The sequence below is a fragment of the Borostomias antarcticus genome (genome assembly GCF_949987555.1).
Source record: "Borostomias antarcticus genome assembly, chromosome: 8".
Lineage (NCBI taxonomy): Eukaryota > Metazoa > Chordata > Actinopteri > Stomiiformes > Stomiidae > Borostomias > Borostomias antarcticus.
The window spans coordinates 5,455,522-5,471,047 of record NC_140241.1 but is presented as its reverse complement, the minus strand read 5'-3'; the positions used below and the strand labels follow the sequence as shown (position 1 = coordinate 5,471,047).

Here is a 15,526-nt window from a genome sequence, read left to right as displayed (position 1 = left end):
CCTCTGTGTTGTGTGTTCTGGTCAGGTCATTAGAGATCTGCATCCCTAGGAGTTTGAAGTGGCTCATCCTCTCCACTTCCTCCCCGTTGATGATGATGGGGGGGCTTTTTCCTCCTCTCCTGAAGTCCACAGTCATCTCCTTTGTCTTGTGTTCAGGGTCAGGTTGTTGTCTTGACACCATGTTACTAGATCTGACACCTGCTGGAGGAAGGCAGATTCCATGTTAGCCTCCCAAATCCCATTGTAAACATAAAGGGAATAAGATTTTAGTAGGCTGTAACCCCTTAAATTGGCCAGCATACTGTAGGCATTAATGGACATTCAGTTCTTTATTTGAAAATTATATTTCTCATAGATGAATCACATGGTTGATGAATTTGAACAAGACTCCCTTACAAAAAATATACCACGGTATTTAGGTGACCAAAAAACATTACATTAGTGGATTGGGACTTTGTGGATTTTGTTTGGTGTAGCATGGTATGTTTTTGTAGGGGAAGACCATGATATTATTTAGATACAATGACTGTACCACCGTACCCCAAGACGAAACCCATGGTACAAAGGCATGATCCGCCATGATCCAGATGTATACCATGGCATGAATAGTATTTTACCATCTTACATTAGGTTACAATACAGCATACTACAAGACTAAAATCCATACCTAAGAGTGGTAGTGATGAAAAATATTACGGTAGTGCTATGATGTAGGCTATCATGCTACTATAGTTCATTTTTGTATAGGAATACTCTGTAAGGTAAAATATGATGAACTCCTTGCTGGGTGAAATGTTATTTCATTTTCTTTAATATTCTTAGAATAGGCCTATATGTTAGGCTTCTGATGAGAGAAATAGAGTATACATCTAATCTAAAATAATCTGTGTTTAATGGATTATCCTCCCACTGTGGTCAAACTGTTCACTACTGTAGGTTAAAATCACCATGTTTGTCCTATACAGACAGTATTTTAAGCATAGCACATAGGCCTAATGTGTTATATGGTCATTTTGGACATTAGGATCATAGTGGCCATCATCACTCCCAATGTTGACATAATGTTTACCTTTTGCTGCAGTCCAAATCTTGTATGGAAGAAGTCCCAATCCATCTAAATGAAAATTGAAACAGCATTGTGTAGTTGAGTTGTGAGGCTAATATGACCATGAATGAACTACCATGAACGACCATGAATCTACTCGCCATGTGCAGGCTACTCAATTTTCATAATTTGAAGAACATGAATTGTTATCCTCAAAGACGAAATGCTTTTCCCATCTTACATTAAACAGTGAAACCATACCATGTGTAGGCGACAGTACTTTTTTTTAGAATGTCATGATGATACACTGACAAAATTACATCAACAGTTTTATGAGTGAAAAGGGTGTAGGTTAAAGAAGATTTTATATAATCAGCAGTGGCAGTGTGTATGCGTGCTTTGGATATGAGCCAACAGAGCAAAAGACAGATTTCCAAATGTCAAGAGTGTAAACAATACGATCCCATGGGCTGGATGCGATGACGGGAGTGGGTGTGGCTTATCTACAGGGACTTCTCTGATCGACAACTTTTTCACGGCTTCATCTAACTGTTAACTAGCTAGTTAAGCTATCTTGAAATAATCACAACCACAGTTTATGACCTATTTGCAGATATCCCCTACTTTTGCAATAGTACATATACATACATTTCGATTGGATGACGATCTGGCAAGAAGACAGTTGTCTGAAGTTCCAAGCTAGCTACAGCAGCTAGCCTGTTTCCCACCTAGCTAGCAGCTGCTACCGTCCGACCGACAGCAGGAATCTGACCAAAGTCTACCTTCTCTGCATGTGTCATTCCATATGAGCTGAGACAGAGGGAACTCAAACCTCGGAAAATGAATAGCAACGTGTATGCAAACCGAAAGAGGAAAAAACCTCAGAAAAGGTACAGTATTGCTATGCTAGCTAGTAAATAGCTAGCGAGCTATTAGCACTGCTAGCTAACGAATGCGAGTCTAAATAGCTACGAGCTAGACCCGACCTAAAGATGTCTCCGGTTTGTAGTGGAGGGTAAACCCAAGCAAACTCAGTTTACCCACCTCTTTAAAATGAAGCTGAGTTTACTCAACTTTCTTCTGATCAACTGTGTTAATCAATGAGGGAAAACAAGGTGGGTAAATGGACAGTTTACCCACCTCTGTATTTGCCACAGCATCCCTTTTTCTGACAGGCCATGGCTCTGATATGGTTGTAACTTGCAGCACGAATACATTTCTGAGCAGTTATGAGTGGTTTCGTGTTAATGTACCTTACATTGATAAGAAACATGCTCTTTCCCATAGTGTGAAGCCAACTCCACCTGAAGGTGCTAAAACCAATCCCTCTAAAAGACACCGGGATCGCTTGAACGGGGAGTTGGAGCGGCTTGCCAACCTGTTACCTTTCCCTCAGGATGTCATATCCAGACTGGACAAACTGACTGTCTTGAGGCTCTGTGTAAGCTACCTGCGTGCCAAGAGTTTCTTTAACGGTAAGAGAAGATGGTAGATAAACCATGTTAGTTGTGGTTATGACCAGAACAGAAGGATGGAGTCCAAAAGCTGTTGGTTTGCTTCTCCAGGGTCATTACCCCCCACTTTGCATGGCTCCAATCTTCCATATATCATCCCACCCTTTGCATCATTAGGTAGTGATATTGATATGTTTCACCATTCTCAAATAGTTTATTTCTTACAACTATACAGTATAATTTCCTCTCTAACTTAGCTGGCTGTGTGGCGGTGGTTTGACAATGGTCTTCCCTCCAAGAGAAGAGGAAACTCGCTGAAATAACAGGATGCCATTAGGGTGTGTGAAGTCCTGCGGAAAGTTGAATATAAATGTGTAATCTTGTGATCTCTTTCTTAGCGGAAGCTCTGAGTCGTTCTGCTACAATAGATCGTTTTCATCATTTCAGAAAGTCTTTGTCAGAGTTCAAGGCTGACATCTTGCCAATGTAGTGTTTATGAGTCTCTACTTAGCCTAGTAGTGTCAAAAAACTGAGTTTTCCCTCAAAGATAGTGCTCTTTTGTATTTAATAGTGAGGTGTATCAGTTGTCTTATATGGTGGTGAGCCTGTTTTTGAGGGCCTTTACCAACAACCAAGGGAAATGAAATTCCCTTGACCACATCCTCCCTGTCAGGTTCAGAGCCTCACATACAGTAGGCCTGCTTGTTCTCCATAAAAGTCAGAGAGACATATGCTTCTTTCTAGAATCTGCATTAAATGACTTGCATGAAGCAGCCTATTGCATTGCATGTTAAATAATGTTCTTCCTTGTAACGCAAAGAGCCACATGAACTTAATCATTGTTTTCACACCGGGCTTGACGTGAAGTTCTGCTCGCTGCTGTCTTAGTGTGCTTTAGGAACAGACTTTGATTGCAGTCCCAAGGGGGCAGGGCTGGGGTCGCATGAGTAATCTGGAACAGACTAGCTGAACCCTTGACTCTTAGAAGAGGGTTATGAAACAATTTGATATTGTTTGGCTCACACTACAAACTTTGATCTCTTTAGTGCAGCATTTGGGGCTCTGCCAAGAGTTGATATGAACCAGTGGATGGGGGAGTTCTTTGTTTGGACCAGGGTAGAGATGTGTTACATACGAGGAGTGCTGGGGAACCTGTGTTAACTACCATCCTGTCATTTTCCCGGTGCACTTTTTTTCGTCTTTGCCTCATCACAAGTGTCTCACCTTAGTGACCGATACCTGGTTTTTCTACCTTTACCTCCCAAAAAAGTAAAATGTCTAATTTTCTAAAATCTAATTTCCCTGTTGTAAAGCACTTTGAGCTGCATTTCTTGTATGAAAGGTGCTACACAAATAAAGTTTTACGTACTTTCTTACTTCTTCATAGGGGTGAAATGTTCTGTGATTCAGTAGCCTTGATCTAGATTGTATGCTGTTGTGATATAGATTGTATTGTGTTACAGTGACCCTAAAATCCTCCAACACCAAAGATCCAGAGAGTAACGGCCTGATAAAGGTCGGACCAGAACTTCCAGAAGGAGAACTTCTTCTGCAGGTTAGCGATCTGATCTCTTGCTGCTTGTTATGTTGTGTTCGAATAGGGGTGTGCTCAACTTTGTATGGCAACTCTTTAATGGAGTGTAGCTTCACATCAGAGCCAAATGCAGTACCAAGTTTCTTAGCTTCTTAGTTTCTTAGCTTCTCATTGACTAAAAAGATTAATCATCATCATTATTTAGATAACACGTCTGAAATTATTTATGTACTTTATTTCTGATAGTGTTATGTTTCTAATGTAGTGTTTCCATACTGTAGTGCTCTGTAAAATGTTCCTATAGTGAATTCCGTTTTCCAGGAGCTTGCTTGATCGTCTCGTTGAGAGAGGTCAGGGAAGGATTTTTGACAGTTTACCTTCCGAGTGAACTGTTTTTTTGCTTTCCTCTGGAAAGTTAGGGGTAGGATGACTGTACATTCTCCCCTCCCTTCCTCTCTGTAAAGCGCATTGTGTTGCCTCTGTGTATGAAATGCGCTATACAAATAAAGTTTAATTTGATCTGTAATTATCAGACTCAGCAAGGTTAGCCCTATATGAAAAATAAGGCTCGGATAAGTTTGACTCCATATTGCGGCTTTTGGGATGATTCATCATGAGAATGAGAAAATATGATATAAGAATAGCCAAACATAAGACTAGGCCTATATTTCTATTTCTTTCCAGGTTGCACAGTTCTGTGATTAAAAAGGTACACATCTCCAGGTTCCTCACAGAGTAGATGTGTACAGCGGATGATAGTTCCACCCCTCTTGTCTTCCCTTCCCAGGTGCTGAATGGCTTCATACTGGTAGTAACTGCTGGCGGCACCATCTTCTATGCATCCTCCACCATCCAGGATTACTTGGGTTTTCACCAGGTAAAGACCTTCTTTTTTCTCAGTCGCTGGGGAATTTCCCTGAGATGCATCTGTGTTTCCATCCGTATTTGGTGGTGTCCATCAGTTGTTTGTGTTACCAAACATTTCGCGTGTGAAATTCAGGTCCCGTTGGGCAAGCTTGATTACTGCGGTATTTCCTCAACGTGAACGGAAGCCAGGACGTAAACAGATGCCAAGTTTAATAGGGTTGTTTGGGAATGTGACTAAACAAACCTTTGAACCCAAAGGGCCAGTGAAGGGCAGAGGAGCAGGCTATTCAAATGCATTTCATACCGGTGTGTTGATGTGGTTGCTGTCATTTTATTTGGTGCCTCATACATGTCTGTGTTATTCTCCCTAGTCGGACGTCATCCACCAGAGTGTCTATGACCTCATCCACACCGATGACAGAGCCGAGTTCCAGAGGCAGCTCCACTGGGCCCTAAAGCCCTCCCTCACCCCAGACACAGGACAGCTGGTTGCAGGTACGTTCTGGAGATGGCCACGGTATATCACATTACAAGAAGTTTTGTCTGTTACCCATTTCTTCCCGTTCCCAGATGCAGACAGACCAAATATATCGTTCTATTGACCTTGATACATTCAGCGTATTTAGATCTTTTAAAGAGCCCCATCGGTTTGTGAACAGGACACAGTTGTTGACCAGAGGCCTAATTGAGAAACATGAGAGGCAGTAGAGTTGTCTGTATGGGAACATGAGCCGGTGTGATTCATGTGGGATATAAAACCTTGGATGCTGATACAGCAGAGACCGCAGGAAAGGAACATTGCCAAACAAGGAAATGACTACTTGTGTGAAAAGAAATGATCCTTGAATAAATTTAGCTCCTCTGTGTAAGCCAAGAATGCAGTTTCTTTCTATTAAATGCGCACTCATCTACACTTAAAGCTGCAGTATGTAAGATTTAATTATGAATATACTGCTACGATAAATCGAAAGGAATAAGTGATCCTCTCCTTTGTGATAACCGAATCTTTTTAGTCTGCTATTTAGCTCTATATTGGCTATAATTGTTATCATAATTTGTGTTGGGTTGACACTGGAGCATTGGAGAAAGAAAAAAAAAAAGCTGCCCATGCCACCCAGCGACGACGAAACATGCTTTAGACCTCCGCCTCCATGGATGGGTAAAGCCTAACCGTTTAGTCTGAATAATTGAGAAGCCTGAAAGCAGAGGCCTAAGTATTACAGCTCTTTTGTCATCTAGACAGTCATGTTTTCACAAACACTAAAGACCTCGCTCGGCGGCGTCGTCACACGTAGCGGCGTATCGGCTTCCACTCTCCGGATCACGGGCGCCAGTGTGACCGTGACCGGGGGACTTTTGTCACCTCGAGCCAGCGCGGGCGCCTGGCACCTGCCAGACCAAGGCCGATCACGCCCACGTCACACAGCTGGTGTCTGTGGAATGATATGGGCTGGGCCGGTTTGTGAGCATGCTGAGTTTTATACATTCGCCACTAGATCCACTTTCATACGGGATCCCAAAGACTGACAGCATGACAAGCCTGATGTTTGCGTGAACTTTGTATGTCACAGCTGTGTACAGATGGCTGTCATGCAGAGCAATAATCAACCTGACAACAGATACGCCCGTCCTTTCAAAGCCCCACATGAATAGTTTCCAGGAGCCTCTAATGGCTGTAATTCTATTCAGAGTGATGTATGATTAATACTGTAATTATACACAGAATATCTCTGAGATTGAGAACACGGAGATAGAAATGTCCCATCCCCATTGTTACAGTAACGGAGATAACTCACTGTTTTTCTCTCTCCATTTTTCTCTGAAAACTCCACATATCCACCAACATGCTACAACCCAGAGCTCCTCCCACCGGAGAACTCCGCCTTTCTGGAGCGCAACTTTGTCTGCAGATTACGATGTCTCTTGGACAACTTCTCTGGCTTTATTGTAAGTTGATGGAAACATGTTGATGGAAACATTAACATTAATACCATTGCAATCTAATCAGAATTGTGTGACTAGGTGTATTTGGACGGCCAATTAAAACTTGCCACTTGCACCAGTAAGGGGTTAAATACTTGTGGTGGGGGTGGGATGGAGGTTCAGTGTGAGATTTCACTCATTCTTTCTGGGTTCAGGAAAGGGCCACAGACTTCTTATCCAGACATGGAAGTGATCTAACTGATAATGGAGCATGCACGATTGGGGAGCAGTTTTCTTTGTACTTTTCTGTTTACAATCACAACCAATCACTTGATTATTAACCTACATTCTTACTAGAATGGAAAATTCTTGAAAATACTTTTTTGGGAAATTGACTGTTCTAATTTTAGTCCATATACTAGAGACTTGAGTATCAAGTATTTAAAAAAATGTATGAGGTTCTTTTCACAAGCCTCTCTTATTTCAGGTGGATTGTGCAGTGTTTATACCCAGGGCTTGACATAAGCAAATATAACTTTGAGATCTATCTATCTATCTGTCTATCTATCTGTTTATCTATCTGTCTGTCTATCTGTCTATCTATCTGTCTGTCTGTCTGTCTGTCTGTCTGTCTGTCTGTCTGAGGCTGAAGTTCAACTCGTAGCTGTAAGCTTCGCGTGACAAAAAATCAAACCTCCGATCCTTTACTCTGATTGGCTGTGGTAACGCGCCAGCACGAGAACTTGAATGTGAAGACAAGCCAGCCGAATACCTTGGACATAGCCGCTAATCAATAGCCGCTAATAAAATGTTTCTAAAGACACCTGCGGCCGTCCAAAAGCCTGGCAAAAAAAGAAACCACCTTTCAACACGCGATAATCACAGGGAGTATGAAAAAAAACGAAAGAGAGTTTTCCAGCCTCACTGGCCAGATCGTTGGTCTTGGCAAGGGTATGATGAGGAGAAGGGAGAAGTATTTTGCAAGCTTTGCCGATCTATGCCGACGTATGCAGACAAGTGAGTGAACAAACATTGGACAGCTCTTCAGTGAAATAGCTCGCTAACTAGCTAATATGTTTGGAGGTTTAGTTCTTAGTAATTGCTGACTAGACTCCATCATCGCAAACATCGACTTTACATGTACTTGTATCACGTCATTCTTCGGAGGCATGATGATGATCAACCGCTTGTAGAAGCACTCGGTGAAAAACCACTGATATCTGATTCTCTCAAATGCTTGCCATGCATGTCCTGGTTAAGCTCTAGCGAAATTTGGCTATATCTTCCAGGCTAGTGATACAACATTGGGGCCACCGGATCAGTGGCAAATTCAACTCTGTCAAGCCCTGCTTATGTACATATTGTATATGTTTCACAATTCTGTCTGACTGCATCAAAATCGAATATGGCAAATGAAACGGGGAAAGATATCTTAGTCCTCTGGCTGGCCTCAAGTCTCCCGTTAAGTTTTTACCTCAGAAAAATAAAAGCAGTGTTGAATGACCGACATAGGTCTGGGGAAATCTTTTTATATATTTGTTTAATGCGGCCTAATCAGAAGAGCCCATTGGGATGTTCCTATCTTGGTCATTTGATGACCTGGTGATAATATATTCAGTCCTGACCTTTCCTGTGAGGTGTCGTTGTCTCCCTGTCATGTGTTGACTGTGCTCGAAGGTTCTGTCTCCCCGTCATGTGTTGACTGTTCTCGAAGGTTCTGTCTCCCTGTCATGTGTTCACTGTGCTCGATGGTTCTGTCTCCCCGTCATGTGTTCACTGTGCTCGATGGTTCTGTCTCCCCGTCATGTGTTGACTGTGCTCGATGGTTCTGTCCCCCCGTCATGCGTTGACTGTGCTCGATGGTTCTGTCTCCCCGTCATGTGTTGACTGTTCTCGAAGGTTCTGTCTCCCCGTCATGTGTTGACTGTGCTCGATGGTTCTGTCTCCCCGTCATGTGTTCACTGTGCTCGATGGTTCTGTCACCCCGTCATGTGTTCACTGTGCTCGATGGTTCTGTCACCCCGTCATGTGTTCACTGTGCTCGATGGTTCTGTCTCCCTGTCATGTGTTCACTGTTCTCGAAGGTTCTGTCTCCCCGTCATGTGTTGACTGTGCTCGATGGTTCTGTCTCCCCGTCATGTGTTGACTGTGCTCGATGGTTCTGTCTCCCCGTCATGTGTTGACTGTGCTTGACGGTTCCGTGTTCTCCAGGCCCTGAACTTCCAGGGCCGTCTGAAGCTCCTGCACGGTCAGAACGAGAGAACCCAGGACGGCAAGCCCCTCCCCCCTCAGCCGGCGCTGTTCGCCCTGGCCTCCCCCCTGCAACCGCCCTCCATCCTGGAGATCCGGACCAAGAACCTCATGTTCAGAACCAAGCACAAACTGGACTTCACGCCCACCGACTGCGACGCCAAGTGGGTAACAGCCTCGAGGGCCTTACTGCTGTCCAATCCTATTTGAAGAACTACTAAGTATTGCCGTTTATGGGACATCATTACAGTGGTCATTGTTTGCGATGTTATTCATAAGACAAGACATCCGTACGTTGTTTTTGCTGACCGACCTGTTGTCCTGCCACGTGGACGGATTCTTTGCAGGGGAAAGATCGTGCTGGGCTACACGGAGGCCGAGCTGTGCTACCGCGGCTCCGGCTACCAGTTCATCCACGCGGCAGACATGCTCCACTGCGCCGAGAACCACATGCGGAGTAAGTTCAAGGCTCTCCCGATAGAAGCCGCGTGTTCGGGAAGGACGGGGGAGGATCAAAGGCATTCAGATCGCGTTGCATGTGACCCCTCCGATGCCCCGTACTGTATGTTCAACATTTGAGCTGCAGTCGTAGTAGTAGCAGTAGTGACCGCCTACTGTATTTACTGTACAGCATGCGATTCGGCGCCAACCACACAGCTCACTGTATGATTAACCCGTTAATGGAAACTTGCACGGGCCTAAGTGCGCAGAAACATTTTTCTCTATAACCTAATTCATCTAAAAGAGTTTGGAACTCAAAATGATGGACGTAATTGAGTGCGTTTGTTTGTTTGTTTGTTTGTTTGTTTGTACAGTGATGAAGATGGGGGAGAGTGGGATGACCGTGTTCAGGCTGTTGACCAAGCACAGCGGCTGGGTGTGGGTCCAGGCCAACGCCAGACTGGTCTACAAGAACGGCCGGCCGGACTGCATCATCGTCTCCGAGAAAGTCCTAACGTACGTCGTGGCACGTTACGGTATAGTCAAACTGAGTGATTTTCTTGAGACGCGCGCCTGTTTTACTGTACTGACACCGCCGTCTCCCGTGGGATTTCAGGAACGAGGAGGGAGAGGAGAACTTGAGAAAGCGCCACCTGGAGCTTCCGTTCTGCTTCACCACCGGCGAGGCGGTGCTGTACGACTCCGCCTTCCCCAAGGGCTCGCTGGATTCGTCAGCGGGCGCCGCCGGTGCCCAAGGGAGCGGCGACCGGGCCAAAGCCCTGGATCCCGACTCCCTGCTGGGCTCCCTGATGAAACAGGACGAGTCCATCTACGCGTGCGCCCCCTCCTCCTCCTCCTCCTCATCCCAGAGCAAACCTCCGCTCGCCCTGGACGACGGCGCGGGCCAGCCGGACGACGAGTGCGATGACGGCGGCGGGGGCATCTTCTCCAGCCGCTGGCAGGAGGGCGTCCTCTCCCTGTCCGAGAGCGCCCTCTTCAGGCGGGAGCCCCGGGGGGGCGCGGGGGCGGCGGCGGCGGAGGGGAGGGGCGGCGACACGGACGGCGAACTGTGGAGCTTCATGAGGAGCATGGGCATCAACAGAGAGGACTTTGAGCTCTTCCGCCAGGACGAGACGTTTCTCAACGTGGACCTGGGCGGCCGAGACGACCTCCCCGACCTCACCGACGAGATCCTGTCCTACGTGCAGGAGTCCCTGAGAAAGGGGCCGGACGGCGCGTTCTCCTACGGCGCCCGGTTCGGGGACCCGGGGGGGCGGAACCCCGCGCGGCCGTGCCCGCCGTCGTCCGCGGACTCTCGGTGGCGCCCGCTCGCGGCCCACCCCCAGGCAGGTGACCGCTGTCAGCCTCCCGCCTGTTACCAGCAGCCACGCCCCTACGCGCAGCCCCTCCCCCAGAAACGGCCGCCGTCCACAGAGCGCCCAGGGCATGAGCTTCCGCAGCAGTCTCTGAGCGGACGAGTGTTGCCGAGTCAGCAGCTGCAACCGCATGGCGGCATGCGCTCGCAGCCCCTCCCTCATCATCAGCAGCAGCAGCAGCTGTGCCGCAGTCTGAAGCGCATGCAGGTCAACGGGAGTAGCCGTTCCAAAGGCCAGCAGGCCGCCGCCGCCATCACCGGCGGCCAGCAGATTCCCCCGTTGTTCCGCCTTGATCAGCCAGGCCGCCCGCAGCTGTGCGGCCGCCCCCAGCACGAGCACCTCTGCCTGGGGGAACCCGCCGTGCGCCTCCCCCTGGAGCACCAGCTGAACGCCGTGTCGGTCAGCTGCGCTTCGGTTGGTCTCCAGAGCCAGGGAGAGGGGGATCTCTCGGTTCAGGACCTGGAGGAGCTGCTGGGCAGCCTGGACCCGGGGCAGCAGCAGCTGGGGCCGGAGGGCGGAGGAGGGGCAGCCCAGTGGAGCGTGGAGGCCAGGAGCACGTGCCCACCGCAGCACCTGACCTACCCCGAGTCCAGCAGCCTGGGCCTGGCTCAGCTCCGCCACCCCGTGGCGGTCAGCAGTACAGAACAGCCGTTCATGATGCAGGTGGGTGGTACTCCTTCAACCGGTCAGACAAACATTGTGATGCGCTCCGCTAACTCTCTCTGACATAGAATGGGCACCTGAAGTTGTTTACAAAGAAATAGGAAAAAGGTTGGACTCTTGTAAAATGGTGATTTAGTCAATTTCCTTCCCTCCAGTTTCAGAATCACGGCCATGGGATTGTGCAGGTGACGGGGCCCGGGTCCTCGGAGGAGGGAGACTGTGGACCTCCGGGTCAGCAGGGCCCTGCGGAGAGCTGGCCCTACCCTGACGTCTCTCTGAGGGGGTTCCTGTGAGACTTCAGAGGCCCCTAGAGATGTAGGTACCTGCCCCGGCCCTTAAGCCCCTGACACACCAGGCCCTTATTTGGTCTGTGAGCGTTGTGAGCGCTGCTGGGCCGAGTCGGCGCGGTGCGTCGCGCACCGTTGGCTACATCGGAGAATTTACGGGAGTTGTGACATCTGAGCGTGTCTATTTGGCGTCTGAGTGAGCGGGCATGTCGGGAAAAGAGAGATCACTCTGATTGGCTGACAGAAGTCACGGAAGTGATGAAAACAAACTGAGGTGGTGATATGAAATATGGCTGCCAGTGCGGTGACAAAAAAACATGGGAAAAAGCCCAATATCTTCAAATAATCATAAAAAAATGGTACAATCCGTGGAATAACTTAGTTTAATGTAGATGCAAAAGAACATGTTATTGGATCGTTATGACACGCATTTCAGAAAAATCGCTATTCACTATGTCAACTGCATTTCAGTGTAGCCTACTACACATTTTGTCGTCCCAGTACTTGTAGGCTACCGTGCAATGGTGAATCTAATCTAATGAATAGGACGTTGTGTAAACAATGATTTTTGAGTGACAGTACAGTTGATTCCATGTATGAAGTCACATGAAAAAACCCAGCAGCAATTTTTCAGCACTTTCCCGCTCATTTGATAGACTATCAGTGCAATCTATTCACATTCTAAATGTGACAACGCCTTGGTTTCTGTTCAAACACAGGAGAGCCTTGATGAACAATTCAATTCCCTTTACAATATGGAGGGGATAATGCAAATACCTTCAGTTGAACGGAAGGAAGGAAGACAAGTGCTTCAAAATCAAAAGGTTTAAATTTATGAAAATGTTGCTAGAAGGCACTGCGGAGGGAAGTCAGTGGGTTATTGACTGAGGAAACTGAGGAAACTAAGTTAACAGGGGAAAGACAGAAGTCAGTCAATTACTTTTTTGTTACAATTGATGATTTGACAAGTAGAAAGAGGTAAAAAAAAGAAAAAGATTCCAGAATCCACCCATCCAAATATTAACACTATATATTCTAAACTACCGGGCTAACCTATATATTCTAAACTACCAGGATAACCCTCCCGCCGATAACTAAAACCTAGGGGGACCAGTTGGTTTTTCAAAAAAACATTAAAACAAACAGGAGAGTAAGATAAACAAGATATGAGTTTAGTCATCGTTCATAAACACTTCCTTATTCCTCCAGCACACATGAGCTGGTGCGCTGCGCAGCGAGGGTAGCACGCAAACAAGAGAGAACAAAATCAAAACACTACACTAAAAGATGACATTTCCTATATTTTGTCCCACTGAAAAGGCACCACACCCCCATCAGAGACAAAGTAACGGCGTAGTTCATCCCTCTGCAGCTTTGCTCGTGTTTTACAGTTGGTTGTGTGCGGCAGGGAGACCCGCTTCAGGCCAGGGCCTCGTCTCCATCTTCTTGGGACACTTCCTGGTCGGGGGGCGGATGTTGATGCGTTTCCCATCCATCTTTCGCCTAGTAGACATTCTCAGAGATTACAACTGCGTTGTGTGCAGTTTATACATCCGGTGATATTCTGTTTATACATCCGGGGATATTCTGTTTATATATCCGGTGATATTCTGTTTATACATCTGGTGATATTCTGTTTATACATCCGGTGATATTCTGTTTATACATCCGGTGATATTCTGTTTATACATCCGGTGATATTCTGTTTATACATCTGGTGATATTCTGTTTATACATCCGGTGATATTCTGTTTATACATCTAGTGATATTCTGTTTATACATCCGGTGATATTCCATTTCCCCTGGATGATGCAGACTACTGCCACCTGGTGGTGTGGGTTGCTTCATCTCACACAAGCACAGAAACAGACACGCTAATCGGCCGCTGGCTGTTGTCCGCTCGCCGCGTCCAAGTGAAACTTGTCGGCCCTGGAACAGGCGGCGCGAGGCGACACAGCAGTTGTTCACGCGGCGCTAGTTCTTTGATGTCGGGTTGGTGTGTCGGGGCCTTTAGACGAGAGGGGGTCCCAGCGGGCCCCTTGGCACAGCGCAGCGTGTGGGACAGAGATGCAGGGAGAGAGGATATGACTGAAGGCATTGGGTGTTAGAAATATAATGTGCCTCCTAATGCCATGTGGATTTTTTTGACTGACACATGGAAGATGTGGTTTCAGTAACTCACGCGAGGCCTTTTGAGCGGTGTTCCTGGTTAGTGTGGCGTCCGCTCCATCATGAGGGAGGCGTGATTATAGTACACTGCCCGGGGATGTCCGTTCATACAGCATTTATGATAGCATTTATGGGAAAACGAAAGCCATTCTTTGCTTATGTTCAAGCAATTATTCATTAGGATTATTAACAATCAAAGCACTTATAATGTAAGCATGAATGTACGTTTAACCTACATTATGTAGATTTGAACTACACTATGAACCCGAATCCATTTTCTGAGATTTCTGGGATTGCCATGTCTACTTGAAAAATAAGTGGATCTATATGAATTGTGTTTTACTTCTTTTTTTTTTATATCCAGTGACAATCCTATACACATATTTTGTAATATTAGCAAATTTCATGAGGTTTTGTTTTTGCTCTTCTAATGCACATTACCAGGTGCAAAATATTAATCACGCTATTTGTCTAAGACATTTTACGAAGATATACGTTAATGTATTTTTGAGGCCATAATGCATTCAGAGGTCTTACAGTTAGAGGCCAGCCTATATGAAAAGCTTTACTTAACTGTACTCGTACTACAGTTCCCTTTCTTGCATCGCGTGCGTGAAGTAATAATTGCTCCACCTAGAATTGTAATCCATGACCAAAAAGTAGGCCAATGGAGGGTCAATTTGGTTGATCTACATAATCTCACTTGAAGTAGATTAATGCACTTATGCATATATGGAATAAGAGCATGCTGCACTTTCAGAAGCACTCTGATGTATGCTGTACTCTGATGATGTATGTAGTACTCTGATGATGTATGTAGTACTCTGATGATGTATGCTGTACTCTGATGATGTATTTAGTACTCTGATGATGTATGCTGTACTCTGATGATGTATGCTGTACTCTGATGATGTATGTAGTACTCTGATGATGTATGTAGTGCTCTGATGATGTATGTAGTACTCTGATGATGTATGCTGTACTCTGATGATGTATGCTGTACTCTGATGATGTATGTAGTACTCTGATGATGTATGCTGTACTCTGATGATGTATGTAGTACTCTGATGATGTATGTAGTACTCTGATGATGTATTTAGTACTCTGATGATGTATGCTGTACTCTGATGATGTATGCTGTACTCTGATGATGTATGCTGTACTCTGATGATGTATGTAGTACTCTGATGATGTATGCTGTACTCTGATGATGTATGTAGTACTCTGATGATGTATGTAGTACTCTGATGATGTATGCTGTACTCTGATGATGTATGCTGTACTCTGATGATGTATGTAGTACTCTGATGATGTATGCTGTACTCTGATGATGTATGTAGTACTCTGATGATGTATGTAGTACTCTGATGATGTATGCTGTACTCTGATGATGTATGTAGTACTCTGATGATGTATGCTGTACTCTGATGATGTATGTAGTACTCTGATGATGTATGTAGTACTCTGATGATGTATGTAGTACTCTGATGATGTATGCTGTACTCTGATGATGTAC

At 45.9% G+C, this 15,526-nt stretch overlaps 1 protein-coding gene across 1 annotated transcript; it reads left to right on the top strand.

Annotated features, from left to right (window-relative positions):
* Window positions 1-1,563: 1,563 nt before the first annotated feature.
* Window positions 1,564-14,964, top strand: ahr1a (aryl hydrocarbon receptor 1a). The gene is made up of 11 exons (XM_084442147.1): window positions 1,564-1,935; window positions 2,333-2,520; window positions 3,963-4,054; window positions 4,821-4,910; window positions 5,272-5,395; window positions 6,759-6,847; window positions 9,035-9,237; window positions 9,421-9,530; window positions 9,889-10,030; window positions 10,131-11,553; window positions 11,709-14,964. The coding sequence occupies exons 1-11, from the start codon at window positions 1,886-1,888 to the stop codon at window positions 11,844-11,846; spliced, it is 2,649 nt and encodes an 882-aa protein (XP_084298273.1). The 5' UTR covers window positions 1,564-1,885; the 3' UTR covers window positions 11,847-14,964.
* The last annotated feature ends 562 nt before the right edge of the window (window positions 14,965-15,526 follow it).

Bases quoted from the DNA above. Each gene is read 5' to 3' on its own strand.
- ahr1a (XM_084442147.1), top strand. From the start codon at position 1,886: ATGAATAGCAACGTGTATGCAAACCGAAAGAGGAAAAAACCTCAGAAA. The intron at 4,055-4,820 runs GTTAGCGATCTG...TTCCCTTCCCAG, and splicing joins AAGGAGAACTTCTTCTGCAG to GTGCTGAATGGCTTCATACT. The intron at 4,911-5,271 runs GTAAAGACCTTC...TATTCTCCCTAG, and splicing joins ATTACTTGGGTTTTCACCAG to TCGGACGTCATCCACCAGAG.